Source organism: Carassius gibelio, chromosome B23 (genome assembly GCF_023724105.1).
Source record: "Carassius gibelio isolate Cgi1373 ecotype wild population from Czech Republic chromosome B23, carGib1.2-hapl.c, whole genome shotgun sequence".
Classification (NCBI taxonomy): domain Eukaryota; kingdom Metazoa; phylum Chordata; class Actinopteri; order Cypriniformes; family Cyprinidae; genus Carassius; species Carassius gibelio.
Window position 1 is genome coordinate 14,627,907 of NC_068418.1, and position 21,471 is coordinate 14,649,377.

Consider the following 21,471-nt stretch of genomic DNA (forward strand, 5'->3'; position numbering starts at 1 on the left):
CCATCTCCAGCCGCGAGAGGGTGCTCTATGTTTTCAGTGTAGGCTACAGGAGCACTGAGCAGCATAGAGCGCCCTCTGGCGGCTGGAGACGGTAATGTTTTCTTTTGGTTCATTTCTCTCGGTTCATATCAAATTAATTTTGATAAGTCGCACCTGATTATAAGTCGCAGGACTAGCGAAACTTTGAAAAAAAGTGTGACTTATAGACCGGAAAATACGGTATTAGATTAGTGCTAGTTTTCACTTTTTACTTATACTATTTTTATTTATACTGTTCTCAGTCATGTTGTCTGCCAATTATCATATGAACCCTTTTTTTTCTTTGGCAAGAAAATATGATCAACAAAAATACAATATTGGACTGAATTAAGAAGCGAAAGTATATTTTATGGATACACAAGCATGCAAAACCACTGCTAGAGAAAACACACTTGTGTCAACGTTTTACCCAAAATAAACAGCAATTTTGACTTCCACAACTTCCTAGAGTGACAACTAACTAATCCCATTTTCGCCAATTAAAACATAGTTAAGACTATTTCTTAACATTAACATTAACATTTATAACATGCACAGCGATAGATACTAGCAGACATTCAGTATTTATTGATAACGTTCTGCAGTTGTAGTTTACTATAGTGACTGAGTAGCATGCAGACAATGTCTCCTCAGTGTCAAAGCTGTTCTTAAGCAAAGGCGAAGACATGGCTAATTATAGAAGGTCCTAAAGAGAGAGAGGAAAGATTAGCCATGATTAAAGCTTGTTCAGAAACACAGCGACAGGACAGACAGGTGAACAGCAGGTGTAACGAGAGCACAGTAACGCTTATACACATTCAATTTGAGATTGATTTTTGGATAGAAAGACTGACTCTCATTGACCATCAGTCGGAAAATAAGTGGAGCACATACTGTGTTTTGAAGGGTGAGTAAACAAATTTTTATGCAATCATGTTATGTAATTAATGCAATATTATTGAAAATATAGGCTACCTTTTAAAAAAAACTTTAATATACCTTTTTTTTTGCTGTTTTTCTTTTATAATTAACCAATGCTCTCTCTCTCTCTCTCTCTCTCTCTCTTTCTCTCTCTATCTCGCTGCAATTTTAATGTTTTTAAACTAACTTCTATGGCCAAGTGAATTATCACTTCTCTCTTTATTTACTTTGCATGGGAAATAGTCGGTCAATTAAAACAGATAATGTAGCAGCCTGCATGGTCTTTGATTAATTGAATTGACTTTTTTCAAGTTTACAGATGACATACTGTCAAAGAATGTGACCATAATAAATATTCATGCTACAGTGCACGACTTAATCACAAACTGAAGTTTTTAGCAATAGAACAATCCATATAGTTTGCTTAATGAATAAGATATTCAAAGAACTTTTCATTATTCATGATTTCATTCACAGGATCACTGGCAGGGCTGCAGACGTGATAATGCCAAGAGCTGAATCCACTGCAATGGACAACTCGTGTCAGGCCCTGTGCCGAAACTTAGTCACTCAAAATGGCCTTCAGCCAGAAAACGTGGACATTTCACAGTCTGTACTATACACATCCATCATGGGACTCCTGCTGGTGACAGACAACGAGGTGAAGCAGTGTTATGCCATTGACACATTCTGTCTGAAACCTGCCATATTAGTGTGTTTGACACATTGCATATATTATATATCTGCCCCTTCTGTTAACTCTTATTTGCTTTAAACAACAGGCTAAGCTTAACTGCAAACCATATTAAAAATCACTATTAAAATAAAGCATAATACATGTGTTTTGTCACTTGTAGGTGCTCACCTCGAGTTAAGTATATATCTGGACTTAACCTCAGTGTCATCTATGATAGTGTCTTCCCTCTGTGATAATTGGATCATAGACCTATAAATGGACACTCAGTCACTGCAGGGGGGACAGTTAATGGCAAACCTGTTGCCGCTTGTGATGTAATTGAGGAAGTCACACTGACAGTCATTTGCTGTCATTTTTCTTCATATAGAAAGAGCTGCAACTGGGAAATGGACAAGTTGGACTACGTAACGTTGGAAATACTGTACGTTCTAATTCAAAGACAGGTTTTAATGCTTATGTTTGCAAGAAAAAAATCTCAGATGCTCTCTTTTGTTTCTAGTGTTTCCTTAATGCGATCGTGCAGTGTCTCTCTCACACTCGTAGTCTTCGGGACTACTGTCTGATGAGAACTTACCTTCAGGACAAACACTCCAACCAGGAACCTGTGCTTATGAATGGTAAGCACACTTCGGCTGTTATTTAATAAGGGGTGACGTGGTACAGTAAATCAAAATCTGAGTGGTTTGGGGGTGCATGGTTATACATTCCTCTTCTAATCTACATTCTTAAATATATTTGTTGATGACTTTATTGTAGAATTCGCTAAAGTTTTGGCTGGCTTGTGGGAATGTGATGTTGGGGAAACCACAGTGAATCCTGGGAAGTTTTATCACGTCTTTAAAGATTCAGTGCCTTACTTCAGTGGCTATTGGTAGGTTCAATACAAATTATTACCGATATCTATCCAGATTTCTCTGATTAACACAATATTTAAAATATGTGCTAGGGTACAGGTGTTTAGAGATATCCTTCTCAGTTTTTATGCAAATAATATTTGGCAGACAAATAATCTATCCATTTCATTTCTCACTCACACAGTCAGGAGGATGCTCAAGAGTTTTTGCGGTTCCTCCTGGACAGGCTTCATACAGAAATTAACCGTCGTCCATCCAAACGTCCTCCAGTTATGGAAATTAAGGAACCAACATACACAAGATTCAGGTACTCCACAAAGAGACAGATCTTGAAAAGAGCAAACTTACAGTATCTGGAGTCATTAAGAGGCTTTAATCACTCATTGTCTCCTGCAGGATTTCAGAGGAGGCCTTTGCAATGTGGCAAAGGCATCTTGACAGGGATGACAGTAAAATTGTTGGTAAGCAGTAGCGCTGTTAAAATAATGATGTGATAATAATCCGTTATACCAATAAATGTAATCAATAATTTTGCATGGGTATATACACTGAACAAAATTATAAACGCAACACTTATTTTTTCCCCCATTTTTCATAAGCTGCTACAAAACCTACGATTTCTGTGGCATTGTGTTGTGATAAAACTGCACATTTTAGAGTTGCCTTGTATAAGTGCTCACTAACACAGATTTAGACAGATTTGTGAGCAGTATTTGAGAGAAATGTTGTGTACTGGAAAAAGTCTTAGATCTTTGAGTTCAGCTCATGAAAAATTGGGGCAAAAAAAAAAATGTTGCATTTATAATTTTGTTCAGTGTAAATCCCGTAGCAGATCTAGACATGTGGAGCTGGGGGAGGTGGAATGCACTACAGGACCAGCTTACAGTAAACTCTGAATCAGACTATTTAAATGTTGAGCAAACAGTCTTATTGACTGCAGAATCATCAGCGACCAATCAGCTCTTGTCATGTAGTATATTATAGGAATTCTAGATTGCATGTAAAAGACGTATCAGTTTGGGGAATCTAGAGTTTCATGACACAACTGGTTTGTTTGCATAACACCTTATTCATGCTTATGCTTGTGCTATTTTTTTTATTTTTTTGTATGCAGAACCATTTGACCATTAAACTTTTAAAATATTTGTGGATTTTATAGATTTTTTTATTTTTATTTTATATGTGAGTGTGTGTATTAATGATTAAAAACAGTAAAATACCAAAGTAAAATAAGTTAAAGTACCGTTAATTTAAATATATACTTGCAATCATCATAATAATCTATATTTTTATTATTCAAGTCTATTTAGTAAATACGATAAAAAAATACTTTTTTTCTTCCTCTTCTTTTTTACATTTCTTTTTAACTTCTGTCCATTTTAAATCCTGGTGCTCAAAGGTTTTTCCCCCTCTGTCACAGATTTGTTCTCCGGTCAGCTGCGCAGTTCTTTGCACTGTTCAGTCTGCTCTCATTACTCCAACACCTTTGACGTGTTTTGTGACCTGTCACTCCCCATCCCAAAGGTAACGCTCCCCAGGCCCTGTCCTCATCTTTTCTGGCATTGTGCAGATGTGTCATCATCTTTGTTTGTGTGTATTGCAGAAGAGTGATTATGGACGCACCGTCACACTGAGAGAGTGTCTAGATCTCTTTTCACAAGAGGAAAAACTTGATCAAGAAAACTCCCCAGTGAGTGAAAAGCATGGCCAGTTTTTGCTTGCATTTAAAATGGGAGTTTCTACTGATACCCATGGATGTGTATGTTTCTTAGATGTGTGAGCGGTGTAACCGTCGCACTGAGAGCACAAAGAGACTGTCCATCCAAAGGTTCCCTAGAATCCTCGTAATACGTATCCTTTTGTGTGGAGCAGTAAGTGTAAGGTCTTGTGACCAAGTACATGCTTTACAAAAGGTGCATTGACTTAACTTCCCATCTCAGACTTAAATCGATTCGCCATGTCAAGGTACTCAATCTCAAAGAGCACAGTGCCCGTGTCTTTCCCTCTGAATGGGCTGGATTTAGGGCCATTTGGACCTGTTGACTGTGGTGAGATCTTAATATCTGAATAAGTATAATGCACACCATAAATTTTGGGTCTTGTTATAAACTGAAATATTACCGAATGTTCGCTTTCAGGTCCAGTGCTGTATGATCTTTATGCAGTGTGCAATCATTCAGGCACAGTAAATATGGGTCACTACACGGCTGCTTGTCGAGAGGAGGAGGGCTGGTGCTACTATAATGACTCATGGTAGGTGCAGACCTGTTTTCAATATAAAATAATGGTATTAAAGGGCCAGTTTTCTCACAATATACAAGAATAGTAATTTGCTCCTATTAAAGATAATATAGATAAATTATTTTTGTTTGTTTGACGATGTTAGAATATTTTTATAGTAATAGAAAATGTGAAAAAAATTAATGCTATGTTTCTTTTACAGTGTTGGTGAAATAACAGAGGACAAGCTTCAGTCCAATCAGGCATATGTTCTCTTCTATGAGCGCAAAAGCTGCAATATCACCAGGAAATGAGGGCAGAGAGCGTGCTGTTGTGAGAGACTTCTGTAATTATCTGGCAAATTTCAGATACCACTGAAAAAATGTTGCATTGTGATGTTGGGAGAAGGTGAATGAGCTTGAAAAATACTGGTCAATTTACATGATTAAGTTTCATTGTAAATCCATGATAATGAGGTATTTTTATGAGGTAATGAGGTGTTTTATTCACTCAGGAAACCACATTCTTTTAGAAAAACATGCCTGTTGTATATAAAAAAACATCTAGATATGTAATGACTTGTTTGCACTGAAATGTTTTATTTTTTTCAGCATTTTCTTATTCTCAAATCAAAATCTGTACTTTGTAATTTTAATGTAATTTTAATTAAGAGTGGAAAAACAGGGATGAACTAAACATGGAAATTCATGCAGCTGGTGGATGATATAAAATCTTTGTCTTTTCTGTACATTATGTCTGGCTTTACACATGTTATAGAATCTTTTATCTGTTATCTGTTATAGAACGACATGCAAAATTCTGTGCCATAAATGAATGCTCAATTCCTCCACTTTAAACCTGTTTGATCGAGTGTTAGATTTAACATTCACCCAGTGTATAAATGTATAAAAATGGTTTTAGTTTAGACATAGAGGTAATGATTCAAAGCATGCCACCCACTATTAATTTACTTTAATAAATTTATATTTTATATATGTGACTCCAGTTCACTTATTTTAATTCACCCTGATACTGCATTAAATAAATAAAGGTTATTGCAGACCTGATAGATAGATAGATCGATAGATAGATAGATAGATAGATAGATAGATAGATAGATAGATAGATAGATAGATAGATAGATAGATAGATAGATAGATAGATAGATAGATAGATAGATAGATAGATAGATAGATAGATGACTTACAATATTAAACGAACAGTTAAGTCATTCAGTACTGTCTCTACACTTTATTTTTCGGTTGCTTATTGATTTATAGAGCAAATACCGCCATCTGCTGGCCTTACGTGAAACCTCAACTTCTCACATTAACTTCTCAGCGTATTCTTCTCTCCCTGTTTGTTCGTAATGGTTTGACCTTTCTCTCCGTTTGTTCGTAATGGTTTGAACCTTCTCTCCCTGTTTGTTCTTGATGGTTTGACCCTTCTCTCCCTGTTTGCTCGTAATGGTTTGACCCTTCTCTCTCTGTTTGGTCGTAATGGTTTGACCCTTCTCTCCCTGTATGTTCTTGATGGTATGACCCTCCTCTCCCTGTTTGTTCGTAATGGTTTAACCCGTTGCCTAGGCGCTCGGTACACGCTACTGCGATCAGCTGCAACAAAACACTTGGTAGGCCTCAGGAGATACTAAACTCTACTGTTGCATCAATATTTGTAAACAGACAGACATCATTAACTGTTTCAAGTCGATTTTGAAGGATAACGACAAACGTAATTTGTTTTATTTTAAACAGGCGTCTGGAGGATATGAAAAGAAGCTCGTGCATAATACCTGCGAACTAACGTTAGCCCGCTAGCCAAAGTTAGCGGACTGGACTGTGCTAGGGTTAGGAAACTTTTTATATTGCAGTAAAAAAGCCTGTTGAGGCCTAAGCAACACCATTATTGTCAAATACACCCGTGACTGCAGATACATTATTAAAATGTAACGTTAAGAGAAACATTTCATAACGGATGATAATGGATTTTTGGATTATGCAGAATATCACGTGTAACGTTAGTCTTTGTTTTGTTAGTTGCAGTGTTGTTAGTATTTGAAGGTTGTTGCTTGTGTGCAACTAAAATGCATGCAGACTTCATGCAGAGTTATGTTTATTGCTTTTCTTTTGTACAGTAAAGTGATGAATAGTCCAGAGACTGACGTGAGCGGAGGCAAATGCTGGAAACCACAATCTAAACTTTGTTCGCATAAAAACGCTTGGCTAATTTGCATGTGATGCACGGACTCCAGTGGAGCTATACTCGGCCATGGAAAAAAGAGAGGTATGCTGTCGTCATTTTTATATTTATAAATATGACATCCGTATGAAATGAAAGTTAACGAAGATCATGCAATATGCCTGTATTGGTAGTTTTTTTGAAAGAAAAAGCGAATAGATTTTGTAGTTAACTACACGGGGTCGTTTGTTTTTCATTTCAACAGGTGTAATAATATGTACTTTATGAATACATCTAATGAAATAACCTTATGACAGTAATTCTCAATCTTTGGTAACCCCAAGGTCTTCTTGTATCTTTGTTTAAATTATATTACAGAAAGTGTCAACCTATTTGAGTCCAAGGCCCCCATGTGTCAAGGACAATATTCTATGGCCACCCATGTAGTCGAAGATATTTCTGGCACTTCTGCTGTAATAGCAATGTAATAAGCTGCTTGTTTTTTAATTACACTGTCAAAATAAGAGCTATATTCAAATGATATTAAAAAAAATTATTTTTCTATAATTTCTATTTTTCTAGTGTGTATGGAATAAGGTTTTTACATTTTACTTCCAAACGGCCATTTCTCAGCAAGATACTAAAAATATTTAGCCCTTATTTCTAAAAATAGATATTCATTCAAAAAATGTCCATGACTTTATTATTTTAATCATTTTCAAATCTTTTCCTAGTCTAGAAATCTCGCATTTAAAATTCCCTCATAAATCTGCATTTATTAAGAATCCTGGTTCTTAAGAAGAATTATAGTTGAGGAAAATAATAGAAATTATAAAAACAATGTCAGTTTTCATCTTGATTTATCTTTTTTTTTTTTAGCTTATTATTACTATTTTAAATTATCTTAAGCATCTTGATGCCTCCTTGGAAGTTTGCTGATGTTTGCATCTGTCAAGAACCACTGATCTACATGCAAAATACACATTTTAATTCAAATGGAATTAATTGTCATTCTAAAACATTTTGCAGCACCTTTAGAAGTTTAAAGGCCTCCCAGTGGATCCCGACCCCCCTTTTAAGAAATACTGCTTAATGAGACAGTATAGTGAGATATAAGGCACCTTTTGAGACGTACTTAACACTGAGCAATTAGATGCGCTGTAGACAGGGTGACAGAGTGTTGAAGATGGTGTCGGGTAACCCAGGCCTCATCATTGTTTTGTTTCCTTCTAAGGAGAAGGAGCTGGACGAGCTCACCCTCCGCTTGCAGAGGGACGGTGTGTCCCCTGAGGCTCCAGCAGAGGAGCGTGAGCTGCACCTGTGGCGTTTGCTCCAGCGCAGCGAGGGCAGCCTGACCGTGGCCACTGAAGACCTGCAGACTTTACGCACACAGCAGGCCAGCGAGATGAGAGAGGTGAGCCGGCAGATGGCAGGCCAGGCGTCCTCCCACCCTAAAGAATAGTTAATGATCCCTCATCAGCACTGTAACATGACCACGCTGTTTCCTGACTAAAACACACCGCTTCTGTAGCTAATGCTTTTGCTGTGCTGTGTGGTGGTTTGATGGGTTTTTTTCAAGGTGGAAAATTACGTGGAGCATATTCGAAACATGTTGGAGGAGCGGGAATCTCTTACAGCGGAGTACGAACGTGAGAGCGAACAGCTCCGTGCTGAGCTCGCTCTAATGAAACACCAGCAGGGTGAGTTTGACCTCGTGTTAGTTTTAACATAAATAAAATAGACTGTGGTCTAAGTTTGGTCAGTGAGTAGTTTGGTTGCATGTTGCTCATACTATTTGTGTACTAAATATAAGCATGCAGACAGTATTCTGCAGTGTACACAGTATGTAAATGCTCTGTATGCAGAAAACTCAGATCAGCTACTACATTCGTCAAATGTACAGTATATTATAGAGCGTGATGTGTAGAATACTGTATCCCACAATGCAATGTGCTTGGCTGGACCTGGAAGTAATATCAGCCACAATTTTCTTCTCTCATTTGATCTGACATCCAAGTATTACAATGTTTTTACAAGTATTATTTTAATATTATCTACATAATGCTTTCAGGATTTATCTTGTTTATATATTAAGTTATTACAATTTAGAATTTGCTTTTATTTGTATATGTCCGTTTTAACTTTAGTTTGTTGCAATAATTTTGTTGTCTTTTCATTTTTATTAATTTCTTCCCATTTATATATATATATCTTTTTAAATAGATTTTTATTTTAGTTTTAGTTTTTGTAGTACTTCATCTTCAACATGGCCTGGTCACACCAAAAACAATAACTATAAAATTACTATAACAATAACTACAACATATATGTGAATACACCAACAGACATTAATGTTTTGATCATTTTACACACTGCAGTTGCTTTAAATGCCTGAGCTCTGAATTTATTTGTCATTCATCAGCTGAAAAAAAAAATGTTCCTTTGTCTCAGTATCTTTATAGTTATGGTATGCACTTTCTTGTTTTTGTGATAGTCATCAGCTTTGGTTTGAACAGGCCTTTAAACTTAATTTATTCCAGTTATTAGCAGTATTTCTCATTTTCAAATTTTTTTTTTTTCAACTTTTTTCCAATTAACTTTTTTCTAAATGTAATTGCATTTATTATTATTATTATTATTATTATTATTATTATTATTATTTACTTAGAATTAGATAAAAATAAAAATAAATTTTAATTTCTGAGTTGATAAAAAATAGTTTTGGTATTTAGTGCATACAGTACTGTATGCAATATGTAGTACACTAGTATTCCGTTGAGAGCATAGCCCTAGCATTCTGCACAATGTCCAATGTCAAAGTCCAGTAAGTGGTCTTTAGTCATGATTGCATGTGTCAGACTCCCAGTGTAAGGAGGTGGTGGAGATGCTGGAGCAGGAGGGTCTGGCAGAGATCAGTCAGAGCAGTGCCAGTGAGCAGGTGGCCTATCTGCTGGTGGAGAGAGTCACTCTGCTGGAGAGACTGGAGGCCGCGGAAAGAAAACTGGACACCCAGACCCTCACTGGCAACCTCAGAGAGGTGCATCTGCAGGTACTATGAGAAATACAACTTTATATCAGTTTTCATAAAAGTGTAGGTCAACAGGTAGACCGTTATAATATCTACATTTTATTAAAAAATGCTAGCTGTGAAATCAACCAAATGTGCCTATAGCAACACCAGCATACTTATAAAATGTGTAAAACTTGAATGAAATGGCAAATGCAAAAAAAATAAATAATAATATTTCATTAGAAACATATGTGTTAAAATGTGGAGTCTTCTCTTAATAGTAATGGCTCATTAGTTTTGTGGTCATTTTAATATCTCCTCTCTTATGGAAATAAGGAAGAGCTGGATCATATGCGTCACACATTGGATGATGAACTCAGACAGCAAAAGGAAAACATGAAGAAGGTGAGAAGACCTCAGTGTCACTTGAGCAGGAAGCAACTTCAAAAGCAGCGTGTTGGAATCATATCCCATTTATCTGTATTCAAGTGTTTCATTCTCCATCTCTTGATATGTTCTTCACCATAATTTCTCCTGATTCTTTGTTCCTCCCTTAAATGGACAGGAATCAACCGTTCAAAGTCCTTGGAGGAAGTTCTTTGGTGTACGCAAGGCTACACTAAGAGCACAGAACCTTCCTGTAGGTTTCCATACATATCATAAAAAAGGCATGACAGAAATGTAAATTGAGAGAGGTGGAACCTTCCATATTGTCCTAGACAGGATGATCCACTTAAGCAGATTAGGGCAGCTCCATGTTCACCTCATGTAATAATGCATGCCTTGGTTGAACACAAAGCAGAGAATAACAATATCTTCTCACATGCTGAGCTTAGCATGATCACATTAACTCCTCTTATTTTCACTCTGGACCCTAACAGCACTATGGGCCCCTTTCATTCAGGGTGGTTACTAACCAGAGGCTGCTTGTCCACTTGATACAGTTGTTTCTGATGGTTATGAGGGAGCAGGTGCATATTAAACTCTGTTCACACTGGAACATGTTCCACATTCAGCTTCACCTGTGTTCTGTGGCGTATGCATGTTAAAACTCATGGATGCTGACATCCTCATTGCTCGTCCAGCTAGTGAAACCAGGTTTATGTCTCACTGAAAGCTCTGTCCCCTGTAGGGCCACAGTGAAGAGCTCAATAGAGAACGCACAGAGCGCCAGAGGCTGGAGAGGGATCTGGAAGAGGCATCGAGTCGTCTTGCTATGGCACATAAAGAGATTCGCCACCTGACGGATGAACTAGATCTCGCTCGTAAGGTCCAAAACTTGTGTGGTAAGTAAATCACTAATTGTTAGTGACGCTGTGCCAGTAAAATTGTCACATTATCCATCAGAAATCATTTTAATATGCTTATTTGGTGCTCAAAAACCCCTCTTATTATTATCAATGATGAAGGAAGTGCTTTTGTGGAAACTACATCTTTTAAATGTCAGGTTTCTTTGATGAATAGAAAGTTCAGAAGCATTTATTTGAGATGGAAATATTTTGTAACATTACACACATCTTTACTCTCACTTTTGCTCATTGTAATGTTTCCTTGCTCAATAAAAGAGAACTCATTTCTATCAGCGTGTGCTTAGAATAAACATACAATATGGTTCTCTGGTGTGGACGCTAATATCGTTATTTTTATAGTTATCTTTATAGTTATCGTTCACTCAGGTCAACTTTAGAAGATTAAAAAATATAGTACTAGAATTTTGTTTGCTGTTTTGCCTTGTAAACTCAAAACAACATTTTCATTTCAGTACCTGACCTGCAGAAAACTGGGGAGGAAGTGGAGCAGTTGAAACAGGAAGTGGACAAGCTTAAACAGTGTGGTGTGTCTTATACTGCAGCAAGATGTCACTTTAAAACTCACTTTAAAATATTTGCTCCCGGTTTATGACAAAAAAAATGACAGTGCTGTACATAAAGAGAGAACAAACCATAAAAAACGTTTCAAATGATGTGAACTGGTTGTAATCCCAATGTTTGACAGATATGGTGGAGCTACAGAAGGCCAAGGAACGCAATGAAAGACTTGATAGTGAGATTCTTGTGCTGAGGGATAGAGTTCGTTCCCTGGACACAGAGAGAAGGACTCTTCTTAAACAGGCAAGAAATGTTCATTTTAGTGGCACTACATGTAAGTTACTCTTATTTCTATGTAGACTTAATTGCAAACACAGAACAGATATAATTTGCCATGTTGGGTTGGGTTGCCACAGGTTGAACAATCGAAGCTGAACTTGGATCAAGGGATCAGTGTAACTTTAGAACACAATAAAACACACTCTGCACAGGTAGATATTCATACTATTACAGTCTTCTCTTAAAAGCACTAGTTTGCATGTATGACATGACACAGGTAATTTAATATTTGAATAGTTTGAGACTTTGAGAGCCTTACGAATGCTTTTTTTGTCAGGGTGTTGGTAATCATGTCAATCCTGATCCATCTGTGGATGTAGAGGATGAGATACTTCACAAAAGGTGAAGCTTTGCCTTCTATTAGAGGTACTCAAGTTCTACATGTCATTGCTTCCACTCTTTAAAGATGCTGATATGGCAGTTTTATGATGGCAGGTGTCGGAGAGAGTCTGAAGATAAGGACAGCCGCCTGCGAGAGCTGGAGAGGAGGTTGCAGAAGCAGCAGCGTGAGCATGAGGAGCTGGTGGAGAGGAATGAGGAGCTGGAGGCGCTGCTGGGGGAGGCGCAGAATGCAGCCAAAGAGGAACGGGAGCGACATGAGTGTGAGATAGAGGGGTTACAGAGAAAGGTGCGTTTTTTTTATTAATCCGCATTGGGCTCAATTTGATAAGTAAACACCTGAATGTGGAGACTGACTGATTTTGGTTCTAGATTAAAAGTATCGAGGAAGAACTAAGTAAGAGAAATAGTAAGAAACTCGAGAAGAAAGAAGAAGATCAGGTTCGTGGGACTGACTCTGAGGTAAAGGTCAAGACTCATCGAAAAAGTCCCTATAATTGTGTGGTAGGGTAGGATAAATGATATTTTCGTTATCTTTTAATCTAAAGCTAAGCGAGAGCATTCAAGAAAGACTTCAGTTCCTCGAGGGATGCCTTGCTGAAGAAAAAGGTTGGAGGAAACAGCTGGAGGTGGATCTGTCTGTAGCCAAGGCTGCTCTCAAAACGGAAAAAGAGGTAATGTCATTGCCACACATGACTCATTGTAAAATACACCGTTTAAAGTCCCGGAAAGAGGTTCATTATTCATATAGCACTATACAGAACATTTGTTCTGAAGAGTTATAATAAAGTGATCTGGAACCGTAAATGCCACGTGGTGATCTTGTGGACAGGTCATGCAAAGAGACCATGAGGAGCTTAAGAAATTACGTGTGGAGGTCCACAGACTAGAGGTGGAATGTCGACAAGGAAAGACACTAAACAAGAACCTCACACAGATTAAAGGAGAAAAGGGAATTTTGGAGGAAGAGGTAATGAAAACGAAGGTCACTGAATGATAGGGTTATATTGCAAAGAATGCATTCCATTTGTTGTTGGAATGCTCGGATATCATTCCCATAGCTTTTAAATACTCACTGAGGCTGTGTTTGTGCTCTGCAGGTGGCCCAGCTGGAGCGTGCTCAGACACGACTCCAGGACAACCTGACCCTTCAGACAGAGAACAGCCGGGCCGAAGAGGACCTGAGAGACAGCAGGGGACAGGTGGCAGAGCTTAACTCTATGGTGGACAAGCTGAGAACAGAATTGACTCGACTGGAGAAGGAGCACAACACTATAAGGTACAGATACATCACTATTTTTCTCCTTTTTCGTCCCTGTATAGCATTCTCTCTTGTCCAATATAGCTGACATCATCCCATCTTTACTAAAAGCTCCAGATCTCTGTAGAAATCATGTTGTAAGATGTTTTATGGCTCTGTGTTAGAGATGAGCTGATGGAGAAACGCAGGCATGTGATGCAGCTACAGAAGGAGCTCAGCGAGAAAGCCTACGAGAGGCTTCAGACTGAGGGTGAGAGGGAGAGACTCGGTCTGGAGCTCCTGCATGTCAAACAGCAGCTCCAGTATGCTAGAGAGCAGATGCCCAGAGCATCACAGGTGCACACGACCAACCACAAGCCTACTGTGGAGGATGATGGGCATTGTCAGGTAAGGTGTTTCTTCAACAATGAACGATTGGCCCTGTGGATTTTTAGGGGGTTTGTATGAACTAGGCTGGTGATCATTTTTATCTAATACATGTTCTAAAATTATATTATTATTATTATTATTATTTTTCATTATTTAATTTTAAATGTTTTTTTTGTCCATTGTTATTTCATGTACCAACTTAACGTTTACATTTTTTTTTCAGCTTGAATAAATAATAGTACCCTATTAAAGAGATTTATATTCCTGTTTTTACATTTACAATTAATTGTTTTATTTATTTAGCTTAAGTATAAATCTAATCAAATTAGTTTTGTTGAAGTATGTTTACATTTATTACAAAATAATAGCTGTAAGAACACAGTAACAAATTTCACTTTTCATTAATTTTTTACCAGTGTAAAAAGAATTGAATTGACTTTTAAACGGTAGTATCAGCCAGAATCATATGTGAACTGTTTGGCGTTATGTGCTGCTCCTCTAGCTGGCCTGTGTGAAGTCAGAGATGAGTAAGCTTCACTCCACCCTGGAGGAAGAGAGACAGCTGGCCGGACAACACCAGCTGGCCCTGCAGGCCCAGATCAGTGAAGCTCAGGCCCGGGCTAAGGTCAGTCCTGCTCTCCAGTCACTCATACACCCACACAAACATTCACATTCATTTTTACTTTTATTCAAGAACAAAACATTCTTAGAACCTGCATAACTTAATTATAGCACTATTGGTTTTTTAATGCCAGGCTTAACGTGACCAATGACCATAATGTGGTTGTCCACAGGCTCAAGACTCACTCCTACAACAGAAGGGAGATGAGAACAAACAGCTGAGACAGGACCTGCAGAGAACCCAGCATCTTTTCACTTCTGCAGAGCGAGAGCTACGCTACGAGAGAGAGAAAAATCTAGACCTTAAGAGACACAATGTACTGCTAGAACAGGAGAAGATCAAGGTAAAAAAAAACATGCAATGAAATTGTGCCAGGTGCCATAAAGTATTTGGACACTAAAGTTACACTTAAGATGCATGAACAATTTAATGCTCAGAAATTGTATGTTTCTGCTCCTGATAGCTGTGTGCAGAGCTGAAGCAGGCCCAGGCCAAAGTAGCCCAGCTGGAGGGGAGCGCAGCAGGACATGTGGCAGAGCTGGAGAGACTCCAGCAGAGGGTCCGGGATCTGGAGCTGGAGGTGGCCAGAAGCACTCAGAACCGGCAGACTAGCAGCAGCTTGATGGAGGAGCTCAATTCAGAGAGAGCGCGTGTGATCGCTGCTGACAAGAAGGTGTGTGATTAAAGCAGATTGAAAATCTTCAGTAGTATAGCAGTTATGAAGAAGCTGTTAATTGAACATCTTTCCAGGTTGTAGAACTGCAGCAGCAACTGAAGAACACGCTGCACCAGCTGCGTCTGGAGGAGGCCCGAGCGGGGGAGACCAGCAAACTGGAGAGAGACACCAGAGACATGTCTGATAACCTGTCTGCCCTCCGAGCCCTACTGCAAGAGGAGCAACTACAGAGGTCAGACAGCTCACTGCGTCACAAGTACTGTTCATTTGGAAAGGTGTTTTAAATGTCTTGTGTCAGATGTTCTTTTTTGTAATCATATTAAGTTAGGTTGTAGTTGAGTCTGGAAAAAGTCTAGGCATTTTAGTCAAAGAAAAAATTATCATATTATAGTCATACTGCATAGTGGTTAGACTAATACACACAAAACGTAATTGTTGTATTATTAGAAATATATCATCAGTTTTATTTCAGGTAATTTGACCTCATTTAGTTTAAAGTTTTGTTAAATTGTTATATAAATGAACGCTCTCTAAATGATCAAAACTGGTAAAAGTCAAAAGTTTCACTAAAACAGTAAATGAAATACAGAGATTTTGGATATAAATTTTTTTTTTTTTTTTTTTTTTTTTTTTAACTACAATTTAGTTTTGTCTTTTTTTGTGAAATATATTGCTACATGTTGATGTAGTTATAGTTTAATTGCCAGTGTTACCTTGTCTTTGTCTCATCTTATCTTAATCATGGTAAAAAGTGGTCACACGTTATTTTAAAGTCCAATTCTTGCTTTTATCAAAAAATTAACTATGACTTTTGCCTCAATAAACTCCTAATTTGCTGTTTATTAACAGTTAGTAAGGTAGTTGTTTAGTTTAGGTGTTGGGTGGATTAGAGATGTAGAATATGGTAATGCAGAATATGTGCTTTAGAAGTACTAATACGAAGCCAATAGTGAGAATTGAAGCAACTAGTTAATAGTGAGAATTGGCCCCTACACCCCTACAAGTGTTACCAAAAAGGTTGTCAACAAATATATTTCATCGTAGAAACAACAAACAAAATTTACATGAGTCAGAAGCCAATGTACTTTTAGTGGATTTTAAGATGACTTTCTGTGACAGGAAATTACTTGAGCAGAAAGATGAGAAACTCCAGCAGCAGATGCGCTCATTGCGGGTGAAGGAGGCGACTCTGACACGCAACAACTCAGAGTTGTCTCATCGCACACAAGAGCTAGAGACGCGGCTGCAGGTGCTGGAGAGTGAACTTAACTCTGCTAGAGAAGAGGTTTGTGGGTCGAAACTGAATCTGAATTCTGCTGAAATGATGTGTCTGTCAGTGGAGCTCCTGACCATGAACTACCAATGTGTCCTGCAGCAGAGGAGCAGTCAGAAGAGCTGCCACAGGCTGGAAGAACAGCTGCTGTCTTCCCAGCATGAGTCTGAGAGACTGCAGGAGGAACTGAAACTGGTTGTTCAGCAGCTTGACACTAACATCCGGTATCATTCTTCAATGGGTGGACATTATAGTGTATGACACCTAGGGCCGGATTTACTAAAGCCAGAAGACGGTTTGCGCTGGCGCATGCTGTTAGTAAATCTGGCCCCTAGTGATTTAAAATCTGTTGAGATTTTAAACGTTTTGTAGTGTATTCCAACCTTCACTCTTACTACACATAGACTTAAAGTACAGATGTTACATGCAGTGTGTGCATTTGAAATGGTGAAACTCATGTTCTGCAGAAGATACAACGAGAAACAGTCTCAGCACAAAACCAAGTTGCGCAGAGCTAAACAGATCTTCATGAAGACAGTCACCCAACATGAGCACAGGATCCAGCAGCTAGAGAACGATCTGGCTCTTGCTTCAAGTCTCTCAGAGAAAGTGAGTGTTTTCATACCTTTAACACTACATGAGTAACTTGCACTTCATCATGAGTGTTTTACACTATGAGCAGGAGAAGGACTGGATTAGGACTGTGACAGAGGAAAACGACCAGCTCCTCCTGGAGAGACGAGAACTTCTCCAGCGAATAAGTGAAGCTGAGGAGATGGGAAATAACGGACTGAGAACTGCCACTACTATCCAGCAGAGGTAAAGATCTTATGTCCTCTTCTGCATCTATCAGGAAAACACAGACATGCTAAATGTCTCTTCGTCCTGTACACTCTCAGAGTTAAATTCCTGGAGATGGAGAATAAACAGTTGCAAGAAAAAACTCTAACACTGGCCAATCAGATAGGAATTTTAGATCGCGCGCTGAGAAACCTTCAGTCACTGTGTACTGTTGAGGTATGTGTTTATTTAGCAGTTACTCTTTTTATTAGTATTTCAATAAACATTTTAAATTATTTGGATTGTACCGATGCCACAGTTTTGTGAGTGTTTCTGTTATAGGAGGTCAAGAAAATGTTTCCTTCGGGAGCTCATCCCGATAGCCAGCTGCGGACATCAACTCCAAGGTATAATTCAGAAATATTTTAATATAAAATAATTTTAATAATATATTTTTTTCTGCCTCTTAACTTATTCAATACTTCTATTCCAAAATCTAATCCAATCAAAAATAGATAATACACAAAAATGTGGGGTTATATAATGCATAGCAATTACACTATTACATTACTTAAGTATTCTCTATGCAAAGTTTGGGGTCTTTCAACAACTTTTTTTAAATGAATTCTTTTATTCAGCATGGATGCATTAAAGTGACAGTGACAGTAAATATATTTACTTTAATTTGATATTGTTACAAAGGTTTTCCATTTCAAACATGCTTTTTAAAACATCTGTTCATCAAAGATCCTTGAAAATGTCACATTTTCCACAAAAATATTTTAAAACAGCACAACTCTTTTTGACATTGATAATAAAAGGAAGAAATTAATATATTAGAATGATTTCTGAAGAATCATGTGACACTGAAGACTAAAGTAATGGCTGCTGCAATTGCAGGACTATATACTGGATATAAAATATATATTAAAAAAGAAAATGGTAATTTTAATACTTAAACAGAATTATTACAGTTTTACTCTATTTTACTACTCGTCTGCCATTTTGGATTTGTTTTTCTGATGAGACTGCAGTACATTCATTTTTCAGTCTCTGTAAACAAATAGTGACATCTAACATTGCATCTTGCTGTAGTCCCCAGCCTGGGCTCAGTGACTCATGGGGAATTTTGGATGCCATTCGCAAAGTCAAAGTGGGTGAGTCTGGAGTGAAGAGCCTGGAGATCTCCTCGTCTGTGCCCGTTTCACAGTCCACTGAGATAGGCTACCTGAACGTGACCTCACCTGTGGCTCCTAACAGCAGGTTAGAGCAGGAAGAGAGTCTCAGTGCCACCAGCGATGAGGCCTGAGCGAGTTGGGATGACTGTGAAATGCCATTACAAGGTTTGCCAATCCGAAAGGTCACTGGATCAGTCATGGCTTAAAAATAAGTGAACTGTTAATGGGTTAAATGCACACAAATTGGCACTGTGACAGTCTATCATGTTTGGTCTTCAGTTCATTTCTTTACACTTTAATTGATTTTAAAGCGAATGTGAAGAGCTGGGTTTTTGCCCGGGCTCATATCACCTGGGTTGAATTGCATTGCCTTTGTGGCTGGTCAGTCTAGAAGACCTGAACTTTTATATCATTCAAAAACATTACACTTCATTGGATGCTATGCTCAGTAGCCTTGTCACATCTATAAGATGCCATATGGATTTTTATACATTTACACCGTAATGGTACGACTGTGGTGGAGAAGCACTTAAAGCACTATTAATTTGATGTTCAGATGGTACAATCTGCAGGTGTTTACAACTGAAATGCACTATTGCCTTTCGAGAAACGGTATTTGAAATCAAGTGTTTGTAGGTTTTCGTGAGATTTGGTGTACTGTAAATGTACATGTCAGAACTCTTGCATGTATCAGTAAACCTTTTCTCATTTTCTGTGCTGATTTAGGGTGGAAAAAACCTGGTTAAATATTACATGGAGCTCAGATTACTACACTCTTTGTAGATTAAAGCATTTACACTACTGTTCAAAGATTTGGGGTTAGTAAGTTGTTTTTAAAGAAATTAATACTTTTATTTAACAAGGAAACATTAAATTGATCAAAAGAACATCTGAGAGATGATGTACTGTGCTTTATGCATTAGTCTGCGTCTAGGTGCAGTGTAAATTGGTCTTTATAAGGCTAAGGTTATGCCGATAGACGATAGTATCGTGCATCGAAGATAGTCAAAGATATCGCCTGTGGCTGATGCCTTTTACAATATAAAGATGATTATAATTATTATCTAATTAATATTAGTACATATTTGTTCTGTTATATATGATCCGGGGTTTTTTTTGTGTGTGTGCATTTTTTAGCATTTTTACAGTATTGCACGTTATAACTAATCACGATTCTGTTGATTGTATGAATGCAATGTCCAATCAGAGGCATTCAGATTAGTCATCGCTGAAACACCTGAGTTTTGTTGCTGAGTGAGCATGAGCGTGTGTTGACTGAATTCTGCTCACTCACTAATATTCGCTCATCATAATAGATGTACATGCGATTTAAGTATGAGAGATTTATTCATCATACAGCATAGACGGCTTCACTGATCATAACAGGAGTCGGTGATGAGGTTTTTTGATCCTGGAAAATGTAAACGTTATTAGTAGCTTATAACGTCAACACTGAAAAAAAAAATAAAAAATTAACAATACCGGCCTTACTGCAGTGTTGGAAATTGATCACCTAAAAAGAGTGGGAACCGTTTTTTTTTGTTTGTTTTTTTTGTCTTTTAGGAGTTTGTTCACTCTCCGGATATGAAACTAAGTAATTAAAAAATTTAATAAATTAGCATGATGATATTGTGTATTTACAATCTCATAAACTGACAATAGGACGATATAACTATGAAGCATATCGCTCAACGCTATAGGACACATTAAAGAATTATTAAACGTATCTCACCAACCTTTTGAATAGTAGTGTACATTTGTATGACACAGATTACTGTAAAGACAAATGCTATAAAAGCTTGCTGTATATCATATTTTCGTTGGAAAGTTGATCATAATCTGTGTCGTTGCTCAGAGTTATTTCTAGAGATTATTTAGTGACTGTATTTCACACCTACACTATATATTTTTTTTCCATTGAGAGGGCAGAAACCATAACGATGAAATGTCAAAATATTTATTAAGACCTTAGTATATGCTTTAAGGACTAATGTGAGCAATGCGTTGTGTTTAATAATTTATCATGGAAAATGTTGGTCTGCTGGTTTCAAGTTCCACTGAAAAAAAAAAAGAAAAAGATTTGGCTACTGACAAGAAAACAGACTTGGTAGCATTATCAGCCTCGTGGTATTGTTGTTTACTTATGGAATGGGGTGACATGGGAGTTTTATAGATTTGTATAATATTTTGCACTCCCTTTGTGTTTTGTACATAGTCCTCAGAGACTGAATGACCTGTGATTTGGGAGCAAAGTCATGTGTTAGAGGAGAATTGTGTATCACTTTAAACCAAGTGCAGAGCTGAATGACATCAGCTCCTCATGCTCCGCCTACTGTTTCAAGAGAGCTGGATCTGAAGCTCCGCCCATTTGCTCTGCAGTGAGCAGCCTCTGTTTTGAACTGTGGCAAAAGGATCAAGATCCTGTAGTTGTGCCTGTACATTATGAGTGCATTTTACATTGTGTCCTGCTGCTATACGATATTAGGATGCATCATTCACAAAATATTAACATAGGGCTCATGCCATTTAAACTGCGAAAGACATCAGTGTACACAAAGCATGTATTTTCTTAATAAACTTATTTTTATGATGACTGTTTGATTGCTTCAGTCAATCTGAGCTAGAATTATACATTTTTTCAATAAATAAAATGCCAAATCAAGTTTTGGGTAACACTTTTCAATAAACTTCCCTTAGCAAACTTTAACATTAATAAAGTGCACTGCATTTGTGTCAGTGTGTATTAATCTGTTATTGTTAGCTAATAAAAATACAACTGTTTATTGTTAGTTAACGTTAGCTCAGGTCAATCTGATTTGTATGATCAGATACAGCTTTTGATTTTAATAATGGTTTAGTAAATGTTGAAATTAAAAAGCAGTTAAAACAAAGATTCCCATCAAAGTAAGGTCTTAGATCTAAAAAACA

At 37.5% G+C, this 21,471-nt stretch overlaps 2 protein-coding genes across 5 annotated transcripts; both read left to right on the forward strand.

The window, feature by feature from the left end:
- The first annotated feature begins 774 nt into the window (after window positions 1–774).
- LOC128011302 (ubiquitin carboxyl-terminal hydrolase 21-like) lies at window positions 775–5,703 on the forward strand. Its single transcript, XM_052593540.1, has 13 exons — window positions 775–925; window positions 1,417–1,600; window positions 2,004–2,057; window positions 2,136–2,253; window positions 2,393–2,507; window positions 2,675–2,797; window positions 2,887–2,951; window positions 3,911–4,014; window positions 4,094–4,180; window positions 4,263–4,341; window positions 4,431–4,538; window positions 4,629–4,743; window positions 4,934–5,703. Exons 2-13 carry the CDS (start codon window positions 1,445–1,447, stop codon window positions 5,022–5,024), a joined length of 1,215 nt encoding a protein of 404 aa, XP_052449500.1. The 5' UTR covers window positions 775–925; window positions 1,417–1,444; the 3' UTR covers window positions 5,025–5,703.
- Window positions 5,704–6,269: 566 nt separating this feature from the next.
- LOC128011460 (coiled-coil domain-containing protein 30) lies at window positions 6,270–21,136 on the forward strand. 4 transcript variants are annotated; one of them, XM_052593899.1, is made up of 30 exons: window positions 6,270–6,340; window positions 6,465–6,556; window positions 6,845–6,993; window positions 8,123–8,302; window positions 8,468–8,588; window positions 9,747–9,937; window positions 10,235–10,303; window positions 10,464–10,538; window positions 11,031–11,184; window positions 11,661–11,732; window positions 11,894–12,009; window positions 12,123–12,197; window positions 12,323–12,387; window positions 12,481–12,673; window positions 12,757–12,846; window positions 12,933–13,058; window positions 13,217–13,354; window positions 13,485–13,663; window positions 13,810–14,032; window positions 14,517–14,639; window positions 14,809–14,979; window positions 15,100–15,309; window positions 15,387–15,544; window positions 16,432–16,597; window positions 16,688–16,809; window positions 17,053–17,194; window positions 17,268–17,404; window positions 17,485–17,602; window positions 17,708–17,772; window positions 18,461–21,136. In XM_052593899.1, the coding sequence occupies exons 3-30, from the start codon at window positions 6,979–6,981 to the stop codon at window positions 18,672–18,674; spliced, it is 3,708 nt and encodes a 1,235-aa protein (XP_052449859.1). In that variant the 5' UTR covers window positions 6,270–6,340; window positions 6,465–6,556; window positions 6,845–6,978; the 3' UTR covers window positions 18,675–21,136. The 4 variants fall into 4 exon arrangements, with proteins under 4 accessions (XP_052449859.1, XP_052449862.1, XP_052449861.1 ...); XM_052593902.1 differs by lacking the exon at window positions 10,464–10,538; XM_052593901.1 differs by lacking the exon at window positions 6,465–6,556 and having other exon boundaries at window positions 6,297–6,340.
- Window positions 21,137–21,471: the final 335 nt, after the last annotated feature.